Genomic DNA, 21,733 nt, shown 5'->3' with positions numbered 1-21,733 from the left:
AATTTATCCTAAAATCCCCGATTTTCCAATACTGCCAGCATTGCTGCATGATCCTATGTTGTTCTTATCTTTTGTTGCAGTCATCAATGATCGAAGTTACTGTTCTGTATTATTTGTATTGTGGAGCGTCTGCAAGTAATGACTATTTTGGTTCTTCTCCAATACTCACACTTTCCTTCTTTTTCTTACTGATTATTAATGTCAGCATGTCCATTTTGTTCCTGATTGTATTAGGCATGACTTTAGTATATTACTTTTAAAGAATAATTTTTGCATTTAGTTTCTGATAAAATATCTTTGTTATACTTAAGAAGTTTCTTGTGATTCCTTCTTATTTAGAATTTTTTTAATCCAACAGGTTCTCTATGTCTATAGACGTAATCATATTTATTTTCTCCTCTCTATAATATAAGTAGCCTCCTTTACCATATTAATTATGAATGCATTTGACTTCAAGTAACAGAAGGCTAACAATGGCTTAAGTGTAAGGGGTCCATTTTTTTCATATCTACCATATCTGCAATGAAAGGATTGACACAGTCACACACCATATCCATACTTTACCTGCCACTTTGTTCCAGTTTGCCAAATGGAAATTTTAGAATCTTTCTAGACTTTCCTTCCACATCTGATTGATCACCCAGTTCTGGTATCTCTTCATTCTGTTCCCTCTTCCATATCCCTAGAACCACTGTCAGTTCTAAGCTGAAATAATTTCTTACAATAACTGTTTGACCTAATTCACTGCTTCATATTCTCTTCTAATTCATTTTTCACAGATCTGCCAACACGATCATTTTCATATGCTTATTAAAAATGCTGCTGCCTTAGTTAAAATCTTTCAACATCTCTCTATCACCTTTAGGGCAGAGCTCACATTCCTTGACATGGTATAGAAGGCCCATCATTGTCTCACCATTTACCAACTAACTAGTTTCATCTCTCACCACTTTTCTGATGAAACCAAGCTGCTGGCTCTTCACCAGCTACCAAGCTAGAAACCTGGCATAGGAGAAGCTGCATTAACATGTGCTGAATGAATGAGTGGATGAGGGAAAGACTTCTCTTAGCTTACTCATCCATATGCCAAGTTTTAGGACAATTCCCCCTTTAAAATCGGAGGGAACAGGAGGGATAGCCTGACACACAATTTCTCATTCATTAGTGATATCAGCAGTGGCTTGGATCTCTTTTAATATTGGGTTACTGCAGCTTTTGGATGAGCTGGATGAATATCCCTAAGTGATAGCAAAGAAGAAATCAATCCTGCTTTCTATGCTAATGACTCATCTTTTTCTGTTAATATTCCAAACACTCGTAAGAATACTGATCCTATTGCCTATATACTGCCAAAAACAGTAGCTCAATATGAACTATGCAGGAACTAAGATAGTTTGAAGCACACAGTGTCCAGTGGTCAAAGGAGAACACTAAGTAATTCTATCCAACTTGCAGATTTGTTCTGTGGTCAAAGGGGCACACTTAGCTGCTAATTGTTTCTGACCACCTAAAATCTTTTAAAGCAAACTTTTCCCTCAAGTCTATATGGATTATTTCTAAATCCTGCATTAGAAAACCTCTCCATGATAAAGTCCATGAGCCTTGTTTTACGGCTTGGGGTTTGGGGGCCCCAGTGTACAGATACTTGAGCATGTGCAGGTCTGTCTGTGTTTAAAGAAAATTTTGATCCCTACTGTCAGCTGCCCTGTGGACAGATGCAGTTGTCTTCCTTCTGAATACCAATGATGGTTGACTTTATTGCAGTAAAATATGCTTTTGTAGCTTACACATTTGTTTCATAAATACGGGTCTTTATTTAGTCAGTAAAATCATATACTTCCAGTCTATACTCAGCATATGTTATTTGATGTGATTTATTTTCCTTAAAGATTTCTTGCTAAATATGTTTCAGTTTTTGTGCCACTGTATTCACATTCTTAAATTGGGTTTGAAACTAAAGTTCTAAGTGACTAAATATGGCCATATGGCCATAAATTGTGTCAACTCCCTATGGATTTCATTCTTCTTTTCCTTGACTTCTCTTCCTACTTCAATAAGTAGCAATATTGGACTTGCCTATGATTGAGAGACATGGGCTAAGAAAAATTTAAATGGTGATTTTTCCTGTATCAGAATCAGATCATTATAAAAAAGAGAGGAAACTAGACAAGAGATTGAAGTGTTTACAGATATATAAAACTACATTTTGTTTTATACCTCTCTTCAATAGTAAGATTCTTATGGACAGGAATTTTATTTTTTCCAGGCTTTATTTAGAAGAGTGTTAGAATGCAGATTAACAGTGCTAGGTACAGATTAACAACAAAAGACTAAAGGACGGAAACAGTAAAACAGAATACTAGAGAAATAAACAGAAAAGTTAAGTAAATAAAAATGGGCAAGTATCTGGAACACTTAGGAGAAGATAATTAGAAGTAGCCTTAGAAAAGTATGTGACAGTAAATAGTTTACAATAATTAATAATGATAGTGTTTTTTATTTAAGAAAAATTAGATTGACAGATTTTTAAAAAATTTAAGACACACAAAAAAATCATATATGAAGTGAAAATATTCATGGAAGTATTGGGTCCTTATCAAATGGATAGCCTTAGTGAGAAAATTTAGATAATACTCATCTTGAGAGCACAACGTTTTTAGTTTTCTCTAGCATTCTTGATGGAATATTAATATTTGTTTCCTTTTTGATATTTTCCATTAGTTTCAACTTTCAGTTTTCCCACTCTGAGTCATTTTAATGGATTAAGATAATCATCTCTTTCCTTGTTTCTTTGGAATTCATTGTTCAGGGTTTTTTTTATGACAAGTTCCACATGATTTAGTTCAGAAATTCACAGAAGAGTCAATTTAATATTTTCCAACAGACTGTATGGGTTTATATGCAAACCATAGTTATTTATGTGTTCCAAAAATATTTTATCTTATACAATTACATTGGATCTGTAGGGCCTTATCAAGACATAGTTGAGCTATAAAATTAGGTACCTATGTACCAAAAATAAACCACAAATTTTCTATGCTTTTTTTCTTAATGCACTTAAAGTATGCACAACATTCATTTTATTTTACTTTTTTTTTTTTTTCTTAAGAACGACCCGCATTTCTCAGGAGGCCAATTAACCAGGTGGTACTGGAGGAAGAAGCTGTAGAGTTTCGTTGTCAGGTCCAAGGAGATCCTCAACCAACTGTGAGGTGGAAAAAGGATGACGCAGACTTGCCAAGAGGAAGGTAAGAGCATCATATGGATGGAAAATTGTTAGATAACCATTGAATAATTATAAAAGAAAAAGACAGCCTCCATTGTACCACCAAACACTCATATCCTGGTATGTTATTTTCACACATGATTTTTATATATGAAAGCCAGATATCTGCTGTTTTATATACTGAAGTCCTCCAGGCTTTTGATGTCACTCTTTCATTGAATTTTCACATAAATGCCTGACCCTCCACTCCATCTATTATGCCCCAATATCAAGGATTCCTAAGGCACTCTCTTCTCCTGGCCCCATCTAGGCCTGCCATTCTGTTCCTGCTGAATTTCTAATGACCCACCCATCCCAAATGCCCCCTTCAACTACTGCTCTGTTGCCATGGCTACTGGGTGTAGCAGACTGTAGGGTCTGCAATAAACAATGGATCTCATTCAATACAATAAGAAAAAGGCACATGGCTATCCACATAGGGAATTTTTCACTTAAGGACTTCCTGTCACTTTCTCACTTGCCATCTCTTCATGGAGATCTTCTCTTCCAACTCTTTTCTATTCTTATCACCAAACCCCAAACCCAATCTCTCAGCTCTCTAGGGTAAGTCCAGAAATGCTTGTCATCTTTTATAAAAATAAAAATAAAACTTTTTTGTAGTGAAAATTCTCCCAGGACCTTGCCTTTTATGATCAAATAAATCATTCAAGTATTTCTTTTTCTATGTAACAAGCGTATTTAACTATAAGATTTCTTTTGACTTCATCCTAGTCCTACCTTCTGAAACTACAGCCATCACACCTACTACAATGAGGGTCTGCAAAAAATTTCACATCCTGCTTTTTTGCCAATTTTCTTTCCTAAAAAAGAAATTAGGTTTCATTCAACTGACTGAAAGTAAACATCTTTCACAGAAATCAAATTGAGTTTCTTTGTGCTTTCACTGGCACTGCTATCGAGTCTTTCCTGAATTTATACATTCATTTCAAAATCTCATTTTTACATATCCCTAGGTCTCTGATACTATACTTTCTAAAGTCACATCATCAACAGCACTGGCTTCAAATGGACCAAACCTTTTTAATAGTGACAGGTTCTTTGCAATCTATAGGAAAGAGACAAGTGAAAATTTTACTTTGCTTAGCTTTTCGGCATAAATTGTAGGGAAAGTTGACTGTTTCTTTTCTCACTTTGCTGTCAGACACCTAGTTTTAAAGCATGTTATTAGGAGAGGTTAGTGAATGTGAGCCTCCTCAAACTTTCTCAGTGGAGAAGCAGGTTGAAAAGCAAGTAGAGGTGATGGAATTGAGGTATTGGAGTCCATCTTCTGTGTATACTCAATAACTTTCCATAAATTTGAGGGCATTTCGTGTATAATTTTAAAATGCTGATGTAAGACTAAGAGATGAATTATACTGTAAAATTAGTGTAGACAAAGATTAATTTTCAATTAGTAGAAATAAAAATCCTATCCATAAAAAAAGCTTACATTTTGGAATAATTTCGTATTTACAGAAAGTTTCAGAGATAGTACAGAGAATTCCCATATACCCTATACCTGGTTTCCCCTATTGTTAACATCTTACACAAATATGAAAGATTTGTAACTCATAATAGACAAATGCTGATACATGATAATTAAAGTTTATATGTTATTTTGATTTCACCAGTCTTCCTTTTTCTCCAGGATCCTACCTGGGGTATTTTAGTTGGATATTATAGAATATTGCATTAAGTTGTCATGTTTTCCCAGTCTCCTCTGTTCTATGACAGGTTCTCAGTCTTTCCTTGTTTTTATGACCTTGACGAGTCTTCAGTATCCTAAGACTGTTCTGGACAGGTATCCTAAGAATGTTCCCCAAACTTGGGATTGTCTAGTGTTTTCTCATGATTAGACTGGCTTTCTGGGACTTCAGGAAGAAAGTCATGGAGAGTGCCCTTTTTGTCACATGATTATCAGGGGTTATATGATATTCACATTACATCCCTGGTGATCCTGATATTTTTAATCATTAAATAGAATCCTATTGACAAAAGTTGAGAAAATAGAAAGTGGTAAGGGTGCATTACATTTTAATGCGTCTAGGTCTTTGAATTAAGGTAAAATACAACTTAAGCCCAGTTTGATTTGTTCCCAGATTGCTCTAGGTGTTAGGTCGTTAAACCTGACAGCTTTGTTTGCCACAATATTCTCCAAATCTTGCCGTATTCATTTGCTTCCAAGCTCAAATAATACATACAAATCAAACAGCAGCCTTAAAACTGCCTATTTAGAATGGCTGATATAAAGGCCTCTAAAAGACGAAGTTGAAATTTTTCGAAATCATACCTCTACCAGCTTTCCTTAAAACATTTCGTAAGTTTGTCCTCTTTATTCTTCTGTTACTGGCATGATATGACTACAGTGCTTTGTGTGACCAGCTAAATATTTTTAAAGTCTTAGGCAAATGGAAATGCTGCGTAAGCTTTAAATTGTATGTTAGAAAGGCTTAAAGCAAGGATCAGTGCAATGTAGAAATTGAGGTCAGTACTTTTATCATGATAGAAGCCATGTACTTTTTCTTGAAATCTCAATCTTTAAATGCTATTTCAAAGAAGCTTATTCACTCTTAGATTTGTATGCATTAGCATAAGCTTCACATATGCATAATGAGGGGGAAGGAGACCTTTTTGCTTGGTGAGGAATAACAGTAATGACTTAACCAACCATAGCCTAAATCAACAGCATTGATTCTATTACACTATTTAGGTCTCAGACTAGGGAGATGGCCATTGTTCTTGTGCAAGCAATTGTGTGGAGTGGTGTGGAGGATGACATTTCTTTGGCTTAACATTTAATGCAATTTGAATAAGGTTTGTGTAGTGGTTCATGCTTAACACATTTATAGTAAAACTTTGTAGGGCAGCTGCATAGCCTGTAATTACTACGTAAGTAATATGTGACTATTTTTCTTTTGGAGACAAGAAAAGCTTTTCAATTCAAGTTTAAATTTATGAAATGCTGTGATAGCTATTTAAACTTTCAACGCAGAAGAAGATATCTGTGCCAACCTTTCAGTACCCAGAGATGAATTAAAGGAGTATTTTTTTCTTCACTGTGAAAACAGTTTTTAAGTAGTACCCATATACCTCTTTCTTTGATTTAGCCCTAAATTTCTGACCTTTCTCAGTAACTATCGTTAATGAAATTACAACTTACCATTGGTGAGTTTTATTAAAGACATTTTTTGATTAGATAAATATTTCGGTGAGGTTGGTAAATAGCAATTCCCAAGTCTAACAATAACCCAGATGCCCAACCAGGGAAAAGTTATTTATTTAGACATTTTCCATGTAAAAAAGGGACAAAATAGGAAGGAGCCTTCATTTTATATATGCTACTGTTAAAATGTTAATTGCTTGTGTGGCCCAACACACAGCAAGGCCAAACAAACCTAAGTGTCGCAGTTTGGAGCAGAGAAAGGTTTACTGCAGGGCCATGCAAGGAGAGGAGTGCATCATGCTCTAAAAAAACCCCAAGGTCCCCCGATGAGTTTTGGCAAAGCATTTTTAAAAGCCAGGTGAGGGAGGGGGTCGCAGGGTATGTGATCAGCTCATGCACAATTCTCTAACTGGCTGATGGTGAGGTAACAGGTTGATGTCACAGGGATTAACATTATTAGTCTTCGTCTCCTGGAGGCCTGGACCTACGTGCTCATGGCCATCAAGTAGTTAACATCTTCCAGTTGGTGGGGGGTTTTCACATCTCTCAAACAGCTCAGGAAATGTGCATCAGGTACTGTTATCTAGGTACTTCAGAGAGGAGCTAAAGCAGAGGATATGGGGGAGAGCTTGTCATGGGAAGGCCCCATAGGATCCTGCTTGGTTACATTTGCAGAAACATCTTACAATACTACTATTTCACAATTGACGATTTCAGGAAGAGAAAGGTCACTGCCTTTTTTGTGATCGTGCCAGGTATCAATATCTTTTTCTCCAGAGAGTCTCAATACGTATGTGCTCAAATAAATGCACAACGACTCATTTATTAGGGATAAGAATTTTACACACCACTGTGAAAATAAAGTGGGTAGGGGAAACAAAATGAGGAGATAAGGGAAAGACATTTTGTAGATCATAATGATTATGTGTTTTAATAAAACTGTTTTTTCAAGTCATAATTGAAATTGTAGAAGAAACACTTTAAGGTTTACCTATATTTATTAAGTGCCTATTGTATTTATTAAGCGCCATTGATAGTCTGTGAAAAAAGAAGTCACTTTAAGCAAGGTAAGTATGCTGTTATTATTTTTTATTTTATGTTGATCAAATTGAGTGATGTAGGAAAGTATTTACATACTGAATACATTAATGAAAGTTAAAGCTGAAGTAATTCTAGTGTCTTGCTTGGGTGCTACATGTTTTTTTCTCAGGCAAACCTAGAGCTTTTTGCTAATTAGTACTTATCACGAAGTGTTTCATGTGATAGAAATTGCCAGTATTTATAATAACTGAAGCAATGTTCCATCATAGCATAGGGATATTGTATATTTTGTCATGAAAAAAGTATATATATGCTGAAACTTTATGAAAAATAGCATGTACTAATATAAAAGAAACAGAATACTAATCATTTACAACCAAAGACATAACAATAAAAATTGAAATTTACCAACGCTACAATATTCTGTTCAATTTAATATTTGTGAGGAGAATAAAAATATCTCTTCTCAGAATTTGGGTAAGAAGTAGTATGATTAATTCAACTATGTTTTCTTATCTGGGTTTGTCTGTACAGTTTGTATTTCAGATAATTATTAGCAATCTTTTAAAGGACTATAAACAGGAAATTTAACATCTTGCCTCAATCATATATCAGTATACCACCACTATTGAGTTCCAAGATATTTTTTATTTCATTTTTATTTATTTTCTAAACTAACTCTAAAGTGACACTAACTTTCTCAATAAGGATCTAGAGTAGAGAAATGAATGTTCATAATAGCTTGTCACAGAAAAAAAGAAATAAAATATGTCATTTACATTCTTACGTATGCCTGCGAATTCTAAATGCAGTTGATGGCTTTCACATAGTGGATATAATTCATGAATATTTCATAAAAATAGACAAGGGACTAGAGAAAAAGAGTTTCAAGATATATAGTGCAAAATTCTATCAATTTTCCTGAACCAACTGACAAATTCCTTTTTCTAAAGTGCAAATCTATTTTAAGAGAGACTTTTTAGAGTTCTTAGTTCCATGAAATGTGAGATTCACATAAATACATGATTCCTTAAGAAAAGGAATGAATAGGACCACTTACAAGTCCCCTTTTTGTGGCGTTTTTACACTAAGTGGCTCTTTTCGCTTAGCCCTGGAAAATGTTCTTATATTAATTGTTTGGGAGCTCCATTGTTTAGAGCATGTGCTTCTGGGATGCAGAGACGCTGAACAGGTGCTAAGCTACCCTGCTGAGGAGATCAGCCTTCTTCACATAGAGTGTGTGTTTCAAGGACATGTGGTAATTTGGGCTCATGATAAATAACCACGCTGATAAGGTTGGCTGGTCAAGATTGGTCAATTAAAGTGGTTTTCAAAAAAGAAGGAATAAAACCTGAGAGCACGAGAAAAGCAATGTATATAAATATTGTATGTGGCATTTGAAACAATAGACTGGTCCCTAAGATTTAGAAATATAAGGAGAAGCGTAAATGAAAATTCTATGATTTTTCAGCTATACAGATGTCTTAGCCATTTCTGCTTGAAAAAATAATTAGAACTGCCTGGACCATTATTGTGGGATCTTTTAATAGAGCAACCAATAACAAAGAATATTTAGGTCATTGTCAGGGATGTTGGATTTTAGCCTTGTTCTGACACTGTTTGATCATTTATCCCTTTAGTTATACTCGCATGTTCTGGAAATGATGTTCAACAGATTTCTCTACCACTAACTAGGAGTGTGACCTTGAAGAAGCTATTTAAACTCTTTGTGTTTTACATCCTGAAGATATGGACCAGCAATGCATTGGGACTAATGATTAACTTATACTTTGACTCATTTGTACAGGGTGAATAATTATGCCATCCATTCTAATTCAAAGGGTTATTAAAATGATATAACTTATTCAGAGTACTGTAAACACTGTACAGTTGGTGTACATAACAGGTGCCTCAGTTTTATAAATCCTACTGATTGGTGGTATTTATTAGTTATGTAGATAACTACAAAGAAAACATAGTTAATGCTAAAAAATACAGAGTATATAATTTTCATGAAATAATCACAATTCTCCTCTCTCTGGCCAATTGATTTCCAAAGAAACACATAAAATATTATTGATTGAAGAGTTATCACTTTTTCTTTTAAATCATATAGGTTTATTTATAAATTTTTCCAGCCCGTTTGCCAAGCCTAAAAGTTGTCACCCTCTTCTCTACCTCTGGGAGATTGAACATGGTCCAGATATTATATTCTAACCCCAGTGCAATCAGTTATCTGGGTTGGGAACTTCAAATTTCACACATTACCTGTATCCTTTGTCCACTGGTAATAAGAAAACCACCATCTTTCATAATCTTTGTAAGAAGATTATGTAATGATTAAAGCAAGTATTATTGGAGGACTTACTATTTGCCATGCATTCTTCTAAATGATTTTTGCATATATTAATTTCATTATTTTAAAGCTTAGTGTTCCAGAATAATATTACTCCCATTTGAGGTATGTGGAAATAGCTTAAAGAAGTTGTTTCCAAAGACACACATTAATATGTGTTAGGGCCAGGATCTGACTTAGTATCTGTCCAACATGAAACCTGTATTTTAAACTAATGGGCTCTGTAATTATGTGATTATGAATTGTTTATGGAATTGAGCCCCTTACAAATTTTACATTTTAGATAAAATTTTAAATAATTGGTTAGAAACACTATATTATGAGCAACTTTATAGGAATACTGTATAGCATTACTATTAAGGGTAGTTTTTAGACCAATTGCATAACCCTTACATAAAATGTCCCGGTGTTTTGAGAATCTAAACTTGGACCAGGTCAAGCTTCCCTCCTTGGAAGCTGAAAATATAGATTTTGTTTATAAACAGAATTAATTAGCAATTTTCAGAGGGATGCCAAAATGGTATTTTTTCTGTGTTTTCATCAAATAGGTGCTAATAGTTGCTGTTAACACAAAACTAATTGCCACCTAGGGTGGGGAGTGCAAGTTGCCTCGTCCTGTGACCACACTGGCCCATCTGTTGAGAAACTCTGCTAAGGAACAATACAGGAACTGGCATGCAATATGGGTTCTGGCCAGTGGTCAACTAACAAGCTGGGACCACTTGGACTAAGAAACGCCTTGAAGTCAGAGATGCTCTGCTGTCCATTAACTGGCAGCTCTTGTGTTGTGTGAGGGCAGAGCCAAGACCAGGTGCCAGTTTGCAAAGCAAAGGATCTGTCTGAGTGCCTCCTGTCACTGGCATGTGAGTGTCGTCCCACCAGGAGCCACAGCAGGTGTGCTTCGTCCATCAAAGTGTGGCATATTAGAGCATTCAGCTAGGCTAAGGTCGGGACCAGGGCAACATTTTACCTTAGCCCAAACAGGAGGACAGACCAAAGGCTTACCAGGACATGAGATAGTTGTCACATCACACCGTATCCCAACGGTGGATATACTGGATGTTTATCATTAGAGACGCTCTTTCTCATACCTGGGTTCTTGCCTTAACTAAATAAAGGGAAGAGTTATGTAATTGACTGTATCAACACAAATCCTTGCCTTTATAAGACAATTTGTGGTTACAGTCACTTAGATGAATTAATTACTCCACAGGCTTTTCAAATTAAGATACAGTTCTGGTTGTTTGTTTATTTTTTTCTGTTGTTATTCTTAATAAATTGAATCTTAATGTGGAGCTGCAAGGTTAACTAGAATTTAGGAGATCAACATTCTTATCCCAGCCCTGTCATAACGCATCATGTTATTTTAAACAATTTATGTTACGTGTCTGAGTACCACAGTCCACATCCGCAAAATGTGTAAGTTGCCTTGGATGGTTTCTGCAGTACCTTTAAATTCCAAAATGGTATGAATCTATGAATGGCAACGATGCAAAACGATTTATAAAGTATAATACATTTTTAGAGGAAAAAACCCCTAAGATTTGAAATGAATGAGCCTAAAAAGGAATATTAAAATTACTCATATAACCATTACCAATGGTATCTACTTTTTACGTTTTGCATATATCTTCTCAGATTTCTATGTGTAAATGGGCTTTTTTTAAATTCAAAATTGTTTTTGACCCTGAATGCTTATCTAAAATGTCTATTTAAAAATTTTACTTAAAAAGTTTATTAGACTTTATTTAAAAAGTCTAGTACTGAATCAAAAGAGTTGTTTTTAATTGCATTTTCCTTTCCCATAAATATAATATTAATAAATTATATTTACATAGTGCTTACTCTATATCAGACCTACTTTAGGCATTTTACATTAATACACATCCTTAGGACTTGATGTAAATACTATAATTATTCCAATATTACAAATGGGAGAAATGAGGTATAATGAGGTTAAGTATGACCCAGTCACTTAGTAAGGGGTCTAGGATTTCTGGCTCCAAAGTCCACACTCTTGACCACTACTTTGAGGTACTGGATGGGAACAACTTTTTTCCATTTTCCATTTGGGATTGAAGATTAGGAAAATACAGCTTAGTAAACGCCTGGAGCATTTAGAAGTGTCACTTTCATCAGAAAGTCACAAAATATATCTGTGTGGTAAAGTACGTAATAAAGATTTTATAATCTTCATTATAATGGTACTTATAAGCAATAAATAAATCCATTATATCATATCAAATAAATTTTCATCTTTAAAAAATTTATTTTACACTGCCCATTGAAATAGAATTTATAACTATCTTTATTCTCACAGAACATTTTAACTTAACTTATCTGTGTTCTTCACAGCAGTGTATCTGGAAAAAAAATAAAGTCACGAGAAGCACATTAGAAGCTAAAGAAATGTTTGCCAAGTGAATCAAATAGCATGAGTAAAGGATAAATACTAGAACTATGAACTCTTCTAGGGCATGACACTTTAACTCATCTTTTCATTCTCAGGGCACTTTTGAATTTACTAAAAGAGTATTTTTTTAATATTTTCATGATAATATTTTATTATCAACAGTTCCATGGATGGTTATAAACTGGAAGGCAGGACTGTGTTCCAGACTTTATATTTTCTACAAACATATATATATTTTTTATTTCTTATAATAGTCCCTTTGGGAAAGTTGCTGCTTGACCCACGTATTCACATCAACTGGTATGAATTGAAAGACAAAGGGAAGAAAAACAAATAATAACTTGAGACCCAGCATTACAATGACAATGTGAATGAGGATTATGTCTTTGTTAGTGTGTGAAAAAGATACAATTGCCAGAGATAAAAGATAAGAGAATGCTTCCAAAGCACACTAAGAATATACTCCACCACAATAGAAACAATTCTTAGTGAAATCTATTTTAGTTGGTACACAGTATTAACTCATTGGAGCCTCATTCTAAAAGACCATATTTAGACAGGGAGAGTTGTGATTGGGGCACAGTGAACCTTTGCCAATAAATACAAGTACTAGAAGTTTCTTCTGAGAAGGTGATTGATCAATCATGTAGCTCTGTGGAATAGCCTTAAGGAGTTCCCTGGTTGCCTAGTGGTTAGGGTTCAGCTCTGTCAGTGCCGTGGCCCAGGTTCGATCCCTGGTCGGGAACTGAGATCCTGTAAGCCGCGCAGTGTGGCCAAAATATAAAATTTTATAAAAATTAAAAACCAAAGATCTATGTAATAACCTTGTGACAAAATCTCAGTGCAGAAATTTTGCTAGTTATTCTTATGAGCATAACTGTCACAATTGCAAAGGTTATTATAATATCTTTCAACTCATTTCCTCGACTATATAGGCATTTGGCACTTTTATAAAGAATATCTGGTTGAATATTCTGTGTCATTGCAATTCATACAACATATGGCACTTGTTATAAAAAAATGTTCAATGAAAACTTAAATATTCCATTCATTGACTCACATTTTCTAATAGTTTTGTCCAAATATTTACAGCACATAGAGCAGAAACAAAAAAATCAATCAAGACTTTTACCTTTATTTGAGATTTCATGAAGAGACTGAAAGAAAATATTTTGAACATAATTTATAGTAAGATATCAATTATCTCAAAGGAATAATGAAAATCTTCAATGTAGACTAATAAAATATTATTTGTATTTCATGAATTATTTCAAAAGTAACCACAGACATCAATCAAACATTTCTATGTGTTGATATCCCAGCATATTAAAAAAAAAGGAGTTTGCTCTCAAGAATTTGAGAAGGAAAGTAAGACTTTTAGAAGAAAGTATGAGATATAAAAACATTAATTATTAAATAAGGAAAATTATATACAGACTATGATGTACAAGACTCTTTAGGGTTTCAGAAAATAAAAGCTTCTCTATTCCCATGTGACACTAGAAACGGGTCTGAAAGGAAGAATAGAATTTCTATAAGTGGAAAGAAGACTATTCTAAGAGATGGAAGCAGGATGAAAAAGCTCTGGTGGTGGAAAGTGTAGGCCAACAATTTGTGGTTCAGTTTCCCTGGAGCGTAGTGGAGTGGCACTTAAGGCCAGCAAGGTTAGTTGAGGCTTTATTATGAAAGCCTCTAATCCCAAGTGAAGTGTTTATACTGAACACACTGTGAAATGGGAAATTCACTAAACACATTGAATAGAAATATATTCTTGTTTCTACGTTTAGAAAATTGATTCTTACATTTATATGTAGTGTAGCTTGGAGCAGAGAAAGTTTGGAGGTAGGCATACCTGGTAGGAAGTTGTTTAAAAACTAGTTAGTGGATTACATTGGAGTATTTCCTGTGAATACCCCAACGCGGGTATTAATGCAAGTGGCAATACAAAGAAAAATGTGTTGTTTTTTAATTAGTTAATTAATTGATTTAATTGATTAATTAGTTAATCAATTAATTAATTGATTAATTAGTTAATTAATTAGTTAATTAATTAGTTAATTAATTGATTCTATGTCAGGGTTCATGGGAAAAGAGGGATTAAAAGTAATACTGAAGTTTATTCTGAGGTTGGGTGCCTGGATGAATGATGTTGTCCTTAATAAATAGAGAAGTCAAAAGATTTGTTTACCCTAAATCATTTTTAATCATATAATAATACCATATGTAACTGAATTCAAGTTAGAATTATTTGTGAGATACAAGAGTATTTTTTTTCTCTGAGTTAAGCGGAAAAAAGATTGCCAAATCAACTATGATATGCCATCTCTGATAGATGATTTCTAATTTCAGAGATTTAAAATATGAAAAATGTGTATCTTAAAATTGATTAACTATGAGAGTAAAAGCTAATGTTTACAGATGTTTTACATGCAAGTAGCTCATTTAATCAATCGTCACAATTGCCTCATGAAGTAAGTATTTTATACTACCTTTATTTTACAGTTGAAGGATCTGAGAAGCAAATTTCACTGGCAGACAGATTTAAATTGAAGCACTTTAGCCCTAAAGTATACTCTCTTAACTACTACACTAAAATAATTTGTTTCAAAGAAAATTATATTAAGATAATAACAAAAACTATAATTTTTTGAGGGCCCACTGGCTTCACGTTAGGCTGTTTCACATTTTATAATTAATCTTTCCAACAGCCTTGAAGTATGAATCCCCTCTTTTAACAAAGGAAGAAACTGAGGCTTAGAGCAAATGAACTACGTGCTCAAGATCACAGGACCTGTGGGTGGCAGAGCTGGAGTCCACACCCAGGTCTCTCTGACATCATTATTGTAATTGTTCCTTTTTCTCCCAGACTCCCCAACTCCCTTTGCCGTATTTATCTTGATCTCAAATATCCAGTCCTACGTCTAACATGTGGGGCTCACCAAATACACATTCAGTACGGTATAGTAGCTCTCAATTAGGGCCAATTATGCTCCTCCCTTTCCTAGAGGGACATTTGGCAATGTCTGAAGGCATTTTTAATTGCTACATTTGGGGGATTAGGTGCTACTGTCATCTAGTATGGAGAGGCTAAGAATGCCACTAAACATCCCACGGCAAAGAATAATCTGCCCAAAATGTCAATAGTGCTGAGGCTGAGAAACCCGATTTAGTGGAAACAATGAATCTGGGCCTTGCTCACCCGAATGCTATTTTATTTGATTTTTATTTTTAATGTTAGGACAAAAATAATAGAATATAGTTCAAAGAAATAGATTTCAAAGATAATAGTCTTTTCTTATTGCCTTAACTATGAAGGTTATACCAGTGAGATGGACAAATAATACCATGAATGGACTTGACATAAACAGGTCATCATTTAACACAAGAAGAAGACCCTTTGGTTCACTAATGACTTGAAGTGAATGTATATTTTTGCATATTTTCTAGAATATATGAGGCAGGGAATTTTTCTTTTCATTTCTTGTTCATGAAATTGTTGCTGAATTGATCAAACTAGTTGAGTAGCTTAATTAGAGGAGTGTCTGAGCCTTCATTTTCAAATAGACCTCCCAACCCACAAGTTCTGTGACACATTTAATAAGTGCTCCTATGTCATGTTGAATTTCTAAATTACTCCATAAGCATATTTCACAAGGAAGTTTCTATGGACAGAAGGCAAGAAAAGAAAGCCTTTTGAACCTTCCATAGAACCGCCTAGAATGAACATCTCTCTGAGGACACAGAAGCCTACCCTGACCCTAGTGCTCACTTTGAACACCTATGAAGGAGAATTCCTGGAGTTTGTCCATCAAATACTGCAAAGCCACTAAGTATGTGGCAAATTAAAAAATCCATTTTATCCCAAACTTGCAGTCCCTTATTGCACAGATTTCATTCCCAACTCAGAAGAGTGCAAAAAGAATGGGAGCTGCTAATCAAAAAGTCTGGTCTGAGCCGTGAGTTCTGTGGACTCTTGTGAATTTAATCTCTAAAGTCCTTTTCTAAAAGAACTTAAAGTTAAGATTAATTTCTAACCAAACACAAAACTGTGAGATATATCCACTTTTCCAAATCTGATATTGCAATTTCTAGTCCTATTGTAAAACCAAATTGTCTTAAATGCACTTATGCCAATAAAATAACTATCTCTAAATTGGAGGATAATTTAACCTGCTTCAGCACTTAATTTGTTCCAACATTATCTCCTTAATTGTGATATATTTGCACTTTTTACCCTAAATTTTTCTGTTCTAATTAGTTAAAATAATAACTGCAATATTTTAAAAAGTATTTAAAAGTAATACATTTAAGGAGTTACAGATATTATTTGAATAATCTGCTAAAAGTTAGTGAAAACATTATCACAAAATGGTTGCATATTAAGGACAGTTGTGAAAATAATTAAGCATTCCTTTCTGTTATTATGAGCCAAAGGAAAATCCCAATATCTCTAGGATGGTTTGAAATTGATTTCATATGAGTGTGGAAGGAAGATTACATGATTTTATAATATATATATATATATATATATATATATATATATACACATACAATTATGTCAATACATAATTGAGGTTTTCCTAGGCAAATGCAACAGAAAGGCACTGGGACAAGAAAAGTGAGGATACTGGCAAGTATCTTATGGGCCATGGAATCTAAGCAGGGTAGACAAATAAGTGTTGATGCAAAGGAGTGATAGAAATGGAGGAAGAGGTCCAGTTTGTAAACTGATTAAAAGAGTAGGAAACATGCAAGGTTATGGCAGGATCAGATATTTGAACTTCAGATTTCAAAGATATTTGAACTTCAGATTTCAAAGATGGATCCATTCCAATTGAAGAAAAGTTCCAGGATCTTGCTATGAGACAATGGCAAAGGGAGATGGAGACAATATCTCTGAAGGAGGAGATGTTAGAGTAGTGAGAGGCAGCTACAGAAAATCTCACATAACATCTATTGGGCATTTACCATATGCTAGGTTCAGGTCTCAACACTCTAAATGTATTAACTCATTTAATCCTTACAACATCCCTGTGAAGTAGGTCCTTATTAAATGCCATCTTGGTCAAATGGAAAGAAATTCTAAAGGTTCCATTTGAAAACTGGATAACATAATTACTATTCAATGGGATCGGACTTTTTGGTTTTGCTTTTAAAACTTTGCTTGGTTTGTTTTGAGGCTATGTAATTCTTTCCAAAAATATTTATTGAGTAACTGCTCCATGTCAGGCTCTGGGTATTATTTGGAATATCTGGGAAGGTGTTCTCACTTTCACTCTTTCTCCACCCTTACACAAACCCACAGGGAAGAGCCAGATTTCTATTAATGCATGGAGGGGAAGGTGAAAATCTGAGAGAGATAGAGGATCAAGAAGTTTTACAAATCAGCGAACAGGTAGTTCAGATGGCACAGTGAAAAATTTTGTGAAGAGGACCACAAAAAAATTGTCTGAGGTTATATCAGAGGAGATAAAACTCACTGCAGAGGTGGTGAAAATGAGAGAATAAGATAACAGGAGAAGACGGAAACTTGGATGGTGACCAAGGGTACCAGGCTATGAACTTCACAGTTGTCCACAGATTTGCCAAGGGAGTTAACTCTTGGAGTCTCCGCTGTCTGTCATAGGTGTAGAAGATGGGAGAGACAGGGGGTACTCAAAAGACAGCCATAGCCTCAGTGATTAAAACTTGGAGGTACTTTTAGTTGGGATGAGCAGGGTGCCTTCTGGAAAGACTTGGCTGTAGTTTGGTTTAATTGCCCAGTCTCCAGAGAGGGACTCTGTTTTCACGATGGTCAATGTCTGGGATTCCCTGGCAGTCATTTTGAGGCCTTGTCTTTTGGGCCTATTATCCTGTGATTTGAAATATGCTCTGTGTTAAGTTAACTATTGTTATATTCTTGTGGGTATTTTAGTTATCTTTTTTGTTTGCTTGCTTTCTCTTAGCTTTTTAGTTGGAAAACTCCTTGCTCTCTCAGCTGTGCTAAAGAGAGACTAGAAGAGGGGTTTTCCATTGATGGGTCAAGCTTACAAGGGTAGAGCCACCTTTGATTGGAATGAAGATAACGAGGATAACATTTACGGGAAGCCAAAAAAGGATAAAATATTGTTTGGTTAATTAAGACAGAGTCAAGAATGCCATCATATTTCAAGTTTCATTTTGGCTTTCCGTATAAGCTTCCAGAATAGAACAGCAAGTTCTCTTTGGGGACCACTTTTCTCTTACTATTTCCCTCTAAGTCTAATCTCCCAAGATTTTTGTTCCCAATGAATGTTATGTTAATTTTAATTTTTAAATGATATCTGTTCTTCATACTGCTCTTAAGTGCCCTGCAGGTTTTAGTTGATCGGTGTGTCTCTAATTATCAGTGAATGATTCCATGAGATTAATAAGTGATTTTTTTAATCTTAGAAATTCTTCTGTTGAAAACAAACCAATACTTTGGAACATTTTCATGTAAAAGCTCCATAGTTAAATTTTCACTGAATTTGGAACTACGGAATGCCTATTATTGCAGACATTCCTTCATTTTCTGAAAGAATCTAAAAGGTGTAAGGTGATCTTCAGCTATTTTGATTGAGTGCAAGTATTTTGAAAACTGAAAACAAACTTTTCAAGTCTCCCTAAGAGGAAAGAAACATTTACTTGTGTAGATATTAAATATTTCCTGGTCCAAGTCATAGTTTTTACGATTGGCCAACTTAATGATTAATAAAGAAGATACATAATAAAATTTTAGGTGCTAATTCAAAACACTCGTTCTAGAATTGGAGCCAGACATCCTATAATAAGAAGTAGTAGGTAATTTCAAAACTAAAAATGCTGAGAAGATAAATTTCCTTACACAAAAAACAAAGGTGCTTTTGAGATGAGAACGGTCTTTCAGGAAGTTTTATTAGTGTAGAGACCTCACACAAGTCAAACAAGGCAATGAGATACAGGGACTTAAACTGAACATGGTAAAATTCCAGTTTGTAATAGAAAATGTAGAGTATTTTCTTACGTCTTTTCTCCTCTCAAATTATATAATTTGGGAGATTTGGAGGGGATGGTCCCTAAGTTATCTTAGTTATATTCATAAAAGCCAGAAAATCATGAGAAGTTCCTACCCTAGAAGCTTAAGGTACATTGGGGATTGCAAAGTATGAGAAATGTATAAAATGTGGTTATGTTATAAAACTTGGCCAGTTTTCAAAAATCTTGTTTGGTATTTTCAAAGTAAATTTAGATTTATAGGAACTCTTCCCCCTAGCTGTGAGAGGTTTCTTTAGCAGGAAGAAATAAAATAGATTATCTCACTTAAATTTGGAAGTGATTTTAGCATATAGTATTCTGTTTCTTAAAATATCAGTAATATTTTCTCTTTTGACACACTTTTAAGATTATTTAAGATCACATACAAACAGAACCTTGCATACAAACTGTTGTTTTAAGTATTAAAAGAAATGTATTTTGTTTTATTATTTAGCTGAACAGATGGTAACGGTTTGACACAATTTAGTTCCCTTTTTCTCTCTCTCTTTTTTTTCTTTTTTCCTTTGGGAAAAAAACAACACAAAAACCAGAGCTTCTTTTCCCACTTTGTCACAGCTGGTTACCAATCAATCTCAATTCACGGTACAGTGATGATAGCACATGTTGTCCGGGGGCCAAATCTGATTGGGTTGCATTTTTCAGCAGTGTTTCATATCAGAAAAAAAAAAAAAAAAGTATCTTTATAGTGGGGACTGTCAGCACATGATTGTACAACTGTCATTAATCAAACCTGGCAACAATGACTGCATTTATACAAGTCTGAGACTGGCAGATTTCACAATCAAAATCACCCAATTTCTGTTAGGATTTCTTCACCAGTAATGTTTTTTCATCTGTTTCTTTTTTTTCCTTATTTTTAATTAAAGTCAGACAATACCTCCTACATGTTGATCACATATAATATCATACCATGTTGGAAAACTAGTTGTTTTATACCAAAGTGTGCTCTAGTTACTAAAAATTTATTCTCCACTATGTAAAGAAGGCTAAGAGCAAATCAGGGAAAATTTTAGTACATTAGATTGTTTAATAAAACAATAATTTTAAAGTATATGTATATATATATATATATATATATATTAGGAAATGCATTTATGACCCTCCTAGGATTACAGTTGGTTTTAGAGTAATACTGAGAAAAATACTGATAAAAGTTAGTTTCTGGAGTTTTTGAGACTCTGAACATAGAGTCTGATGCAGAAATACACACCTGCTCAAAGCATGTGCACACAGAGCAATAAACACACATATCAAATGGAAAAGGTGTGTTGTTCTGTGTTAGAAAAATAAATGGACACCAATGCACAGGACATCGACTTCAGTCTCTCTATAACTCAAGACAACAATATCAGAATCTTCTTCTATAAAATGGTGTTTGGAAATAGGCATTTTCTCTAATTTATTGTTGTGAAATTTATATGAATCTCAGTTGTAAACTGTAAAGATCTCTTTAAATATAAGGAACTATTATTTATAATTATTTATATTACTCAGTCAATATTTGCTTTCTAGGGAAAAATGAATGTTTCCCCAATTATCCAATCTAGTAGTGTAAAGCATCAATGAGATGACTATTAAGCATGTACGAATTTATCCAGAAAAGAATACAAGAAATAAGGCCACAATTATTGGACCTGTGGAAATATTTGACATCTAATTTCTTGTGAAATATGTACTTTTAGGAAGCAAGTTATTGTCTCAGAGACATCACGACCTGTAGAGAAAACAGAGACTGGTAGTAGATACTCATGACAATTTTTCTCCTGACTATAATTGTCTCAGTGTGTGTGGCCTTGGGAAAGGAACTTTGTCATATTTTGCCTCAGCTTGCCTAAATGTGAAACTAGCAATGAGCCAAATATCTAATTCTTTCTGGGTTTTGAAGTTATTTAGACGTAATTTCTTTAAAACCAACCCTCAAATATCTTAAGTTTTTGCAGGTAAGAGCTAATTTGATCATAATTATAGGTTTATCATTTCTCTGATCTGAGTTGTATCTTATTGTGAAAATTGACAAAGGTACCATGACATGCTTCAGTCTCTTGGGTTGTGGGTACTGTCAGGGTTCAGGCTAGAGACTGTCACAGTGGTTCAGTTATGTTGGAAGGGACCGCAGTGTCTCCAGTTGTACAGTTCTATTAGACCCATGTAGGCAGTGTGATGAAGGAGAAAAAGTGTGCACTTTGGAGGAAGACAGACCTTGATTTGAAAATCCAGATTTCTATGTGAAAGTGTCAAAATTTTAAGTATCAGTTATTCCAATAATTTTAAAACATTAGTGAGTCAAAACACAACACGCACATGGATACACACACACCACTTGCTCTCATGCAGACTTCAGTCCACAAATGAGCAAACTGCAATTATGATTTTATAGTATCCGGTGTAAATTTCTGTAGTCAGACCACAAGGCCTGAATTCTAAGAACAACTCTGCCACTAAAAGCTTAATTGGCATGTT

At 34.4% G+C, this 21,733-nt stretch overlaps 1 protein-coding gene across 1 annotated transcript in view; it reads left to right on the top strand.

Moving 5' to 3' along the window:
* Window positions 1-21,733, top strand: part of ROBO2 (roundabout guidance receptor 2) — a 518,554-nt gene that overhangs the window by 364,372 nt on the left and 132,449 nt on the right. The window contains exon 4 of the mRNA XM_060149063.1: window positions 3,110-3,248. Within this exon, the coding sequence (XP_060005046.1) occupies window positions 3,110-3,248 (139 nt within the window). The remainder of the gene's footprint in view (window positions 1-3,109; window positions 3,249-21,733) is intronic.

The sequence above is a fragment of the Lagenorhynchus albirostris genome, chromosome 5 (assembly GCF_949774975.1).
Source record: "Lagenorhynchus albirostris chromosome 5, mLagAlb1.1, whole genome shotgun sequence".
NCBI lineage: Eukaryota > Metazoa > Chordata > Mammalia > Artiodactyla > Delphinidae > Lagenorhynchus > Lagenorhynchus albirostris.
The sequence above is the reverse complement of the archived record's forward strand: the minus strand, read 5'-3'. Positions and strand labels throughout refer to the sequence as shown.